This window comes from Alosa pseudoharengus, unplaced genomic scaffold, assembly GCF_046254945.1.
Source record: "Alosa pseudoharengus isolate Yale_2024_CS ecotype anadromous, Long Island Sound unplaced genomic scaffold, YU_APseudo_1.1 YU_APseudo_1.1_scf_23, whole genome shotgun sequence".
NCBI lineage: Eukaryota > Metazoa > Chordata > Actinopteri > Clupeiformes > Clupeidae > Alosa > Alosa pseudoharengus.
This window is the reverse complement of record NW_027468685.1, coordinates 2,649,469-2,654,347: the sequence shown is the minus strand read 5'-3', so window position 1 is coordinate 2,654,347 and position 4,879 is coordinate 2,649,469. Positions and strand designations below refer to the sequence as shown.

Sequence of the window (4,879 nt, the reverse complement as noted above, 5' to 3'; positions counted from 1 at the left end):
ACCGATTTCTGCTTTCTCGGACTCGACTCGGACTTGTTCCTTCAAAGACTCGGTCTTGACTCGGTCTCGGACCACAGTGGGAAGAGAAGGACTCGTAATTTCAGACCGAGTCCTCGAGACCAGCGCATTTTTTTATGTTCAAAAAAAACTGAAAAAAAAAAACTGAAAAAAAACTGAAAATTAAATTTCACGGCGGCCACGTCTTTGCCCCTTGCGTTGGCCTTGGTGCCCCCTTCTTTCAATATTCTGCTTTGCGTCCGTTTAATAGCGATTTTTATTTAGCCTGTAGCCTGTCAAAATAATCTTAGCATCACAGCGCAAACTAATTCAGTCTTACACAGTGGAGAAAATGACAGCAGCATGGCAAGACAGAAAGTGCGTCCAAACTCACCCATTCTTCTCAGTTGAAATACTCGCAATCGTTAAGCCTACTCATCACACAGACACATGTATCACATCACATGAAAGAGCTTTTTCTCAGCTTTTAAACGATGTTAGCCGCTAATTGCTGCGGTTCGCGAGAAAAGTAAATAATATAATTAAATTTAATCATAACGTCTACATAAGGTGCTATACCCATCTCCCCTACCCATTCATCTCGGTGGAATACTTCACGAACCCTTAGTTCAACACGACAAACCATATATCAGAATACACAGCAGACCTTACCAGAAATAAAGCAGTCCCCTGTACAGTAAGCCGTTCCAGCGTATTCCGGTTAAATTAAAAATGTAATCTGCAGCAAGGTCTACATTCATGTCTCCAACTTTGGTCTTTAGGTTTCAAAATCTGTTTAAATCGTTCTTCATGATTTCATAATAGGCCAAACACAAAATAAATGTTACAAATATTGCCTAACTGTTGATTATTAATTGGGGTGATATTAGATCATGAATATGAAAACTGACATGTTTTTATGGTCTTGGTCTCGACTCCTAAAGGACTCGGTCTTGACTCGGACTCGACTGTATTTGAAAACCAACGGACTCGGTCTCGACTCGGTCTCGACCCTTCAAAGACTCTGTCTTGTCTCGGACTCGGCATAGGCGGTCTCGTCCCCATCACTACATTACACACACATGCACACACACACACACACACACACACACACCGTTGTAAACACCATTACACACTCACACACACACACACACACACTCACACACATGGTCAACTCTCTGATTCCACCTCACACACAGACACACACACACACACACACCGATCAGTGTATCAGTGTAATGGAAGCATTTATCTTCATTAGCTCTTTTTTTGTAAACTCTTAAATAAAGTAAACTCTTCCTTTAGGTAGTCCTGTCAAGACTGGTCACACAAACTGGTCTTTTAATGAATGGGCTGGTGGAGGTCGCTGGTCACAGAACTAGGGAGAGAGAGATGGAGAGAGAGAAATGGAAAGAGAGATGGAGAGATGAACAGAACTTTATCAAGGAACGTTATAGTGAAGGAAGCTCCCTAACCACCTCCAATGTGTAGCAGCCACACACCAGTTTGAGGCGGAGAATGAGCCAATGAAACTGAATAAGGAGTATTTTGGCCATAGTGACTATGATGTTGGTCATCTTAACTGTATCGAGGTGTTTCTTATATTTGTAGGGAATCTACTGGTCATGGTGACATGCTGCTGACTGTGTGGATGGAGTGTTGACGTCGGCCTTAGCTGAACAAAAGCAAACTGGTCATAGTGACTGGTCATGCTGGTGGTCATAGTGAACGGTCAGGCTGCTGGTCATAGTGAACAGTCATGTGGTGGTCAATAGTGACCGGTCAGGCTGCTGGTCATAGTGACCGTTCAGGCTGCTGGTCTTGTTGACTTTATGTCGGTCTCTGATGTCAGCTGCAGTGTGTCAATGACTTCAGCACATGTGTCATGTATTGCAGAAAATCCTATTAATAAAGATAGGACTTAGCACAGGTGGCATTCACTAGAAAACTAAATTAATAAACATAGGACTTCAGCACATGTGTCATGTATTGCAGAAAATCCTATTAATAAAGATAGGACTTAGCACAGGTGGCATTCACTAGAAAACTAAATTAATAAACATAGGACTTAGTTTAGCTGACATGCACAAGAAAACTATAAATAAAGATAGAAGTTTAGCATTAGTGACATTCACTAGAAAACTATATTGATAGAGATAGGGACTGTGGGCACAGGTGACGTGCACTAGAAAACTGCATTAATAAAGATATGAATTCAGCACAGGTGACATGCACTAGAAAACTGCATTAATAAAGATATGAATTCAGCACAGGTGACATGCACTAGAAAACTGCATTAATAAAGATATGAATTCAGCACAGGCTTGGAACCTACAGTCTCTAATACACACCTTCCAAGGACGTCATCTCAGCTCTGAAACTGTCCTCAGTCAGATTTGCAATTCAAAGTATGTGTGTGTGTATGTGTGTGTGTGTGTGTGTGTAAGTGTGTGTGTGTGTGTGTGTGTGTGTGTGTGTGTGTTTGTGCGTGTGTGAGAGAGAGGGAGGTAGCGTATGTATTGATTTATCTGTTTGAGTCTGTCTGAGGTGGTTGAGGCGATGAGGTGAGATGTGCTCCCTCTCAGCCCCCTCCCCCCCCCCCACATCCCGAGGCCGCTGGGGTGTTTAAACCCCTCCCCCCATTTTTGCTGTCATTCTCTGGAAGGCTCCTCTGTGTGAGTGTGGGCGGCCGTCTCATTGGCAGCGAAACCTTATTTTCTCCCTATCGATCCCCGGGGCCGCCCGCAAAATGCAAAAAGCGCCGCAAGACGGATCTGCTGTCAGCTCGTACAGTAGAACTCAGCCAATCAATGTCACGGCGCGGCACGCCAAGCCGCACGCCCCTAATTCCACTCATCGCTGCTAAATGGAGAAAAAGCCGCGGGTTCATCAATCATCAGAACAAGCAGCTCCCTCAGCCTAATAGTCTGTTCTTTACTCACCGAATGACCGGACCCGGCCAAGCTGAGTGTGTGTGTGTGTGTGTGTGTGTGTGTGTGTGTGTGTGGAGGGATATTCCCCTAGACCTGACAGGAAAGAGTGAAACAGAGAGACAGAAAGAAAGTGAGAGAGAGAGTGAGTGAAAGAGAGAGAGAGAGCTAGAGAGAGAGAGAAAGAGGAGACAGAGAGAGAGAGAAAGACAGAGAGCTAGAGAGAGAGAGAGAGAGAGAGAGGAGACAGAGAGAAAGAGAAAGACAGAGAGCTAGAGAGAGAGAGAGAGAGAGAGAAGACAGAGAGAAAGAGAAAGACAGAGAGCTAGAGAGGAGAGAGAGGGAGGAGACAGAGAGAGAGAGAAAGACAGAGGGAGGAGAGGCGTGATGTCGGTGCTTTGATCACTGTGTTCCTCTCCTCATTGGCCACGCCGTGTTCCATTTCCCAGCTGGTTCCTGTCCGTTAATGCGCAGGGAAACGGAGGCGCGCAGGTTGCCGATCGATGATCTCCTCCTCTCCTCCTCTCCTCCTCTCCAAATCTATTTGATCTGTCCTTTTTGATTTGCTGGGAGAGCTACATGCTCAAGCAGAGAGAGCCGGGGTCAATATGTGTGATCTCTGATTAATATCTCCCACTTCGTCTCTTGGCACGCCTGCTAAATAATAATGCTCTCTTGTTTTACACTGTCTGTCAAAGACAAGGTGTGTGCATTTATCTGTGTGTGTGTGTGTGTGTGTGTGTGTGTGTGTGTGTGTGTGTGTGTGTGACAAAGCATCTTAATGAATACCTCTTGTTTTTCTCTCCTCTCCTCTTTTTTTTCTTGTTTTATCCCTCTCTTTTATTTCACCTTCTCTTTTCTCTCCCCCCCCCCCCTCTCTCTCGTCTCTTCTCATCTCAGGTAGCGGGGGCGCATGCCTCCATGCCCGTGGGGAAGTCTGAGGTGCTCAAGGCGGGCAGCAGTGGCAAGTCCACCCTCAAGCACATCTGGATGGGTGGGGGTGGGGGTGTGGGCGGGGGGGGGAAGGACCTGTCCATCAGTCGGCTGCTGGCCCAGACGCTCCAGGGCAAGCAGAACGCCACGGCGCTGGACCTGCGCTATGACACGCCCGAGCCCTACTCCGAGCAGGACCTGTGGGACTGGCTACGCAACTCCACCGACCTGGCGGACTCGCGATCCCGCGCCAAGCGCCGACCGATGGTCAAGACCGGCAAGTTCAAGAAGATGTTCGGTTGGGGAGACTTCCACTCCAACATCAAGACGGTCAAGCTGAACCTGCTCATCACTGGCAAGATCGTCGACCACGGCAACGGCACGTTCAGCGTCTACTTCCGCCACAACGCCACGGGCCAGGGCAACGTGTCCGTCAGCCTGGTCCCGCCCACCAAGATCGTGGAGTTCGACCTGTCGGCGCAGCAGTCGGTCATCGACGCCAAGGACTCCAAGTCCTTCAACTGCCGCATCGAGTACGAGAAGGTGGAGAAGGGCTCGAAGAACACGCTGTGCAACTTCGACCCGTCCAAGACGTGCTACCAGGAGCAGACGCAGAGCCACGTCTCCTGGCTGTGCTCCAAGCCCTTCAAGGTCATCTGCATCTTCATCTCCTTCTACAGCACCGACTACAAGCTGGTGCAGAAGGTCTGCCCCGACTACAACTACCACAGCGACACCCCCTACTTCCCCTCCGGCTGAGCCGACCCGACTGACCAGCAGGGGGCGGCAGTGAGTCTGATGGACTTGGGGGGCGAGGTGGGGAGGTCTCCTCTTCTCCCGTCCAGCTGAAGCATCTGTACTGTCCCGAACTCGCCCAGACTGGTCTCGACCAGAATTTTAGACTTCTGCTAAAAAAAAAAAGATAACAATCAGACAAGAACCTGTTACGGAAGCCGTGTTAATGATAACAGTGTAATTTACGGAAGCCGTGTTAATGATAACAGTGTAATTTACGGAAG

The 4,879-nt window shown here is 48.0% G+C and overlaps 1 protein-coding gene across 1 annotated transcript in view; it reads left to right on the top strand.

Moving 5' to 3' along the window:
• nxph1 (neurexophilin 1) overlaps positions 1-4,619 on the top strand; it is a 37,580-nt gene extending 32,961 nt beyond the window's left edge. Inside the window, exon 6 of the mRNA XM_076301451.1 lies at positions 3,828-4,619. Coding sequence (XP_076157566.1) covers positions 3,828-4,619 — 792 coding nt within the window. The remainder of the gene's footprint in view (positions 1-3,827) is intronic.
• Positions 4,620-4,879: the final 260 nt, after the last annotated feature.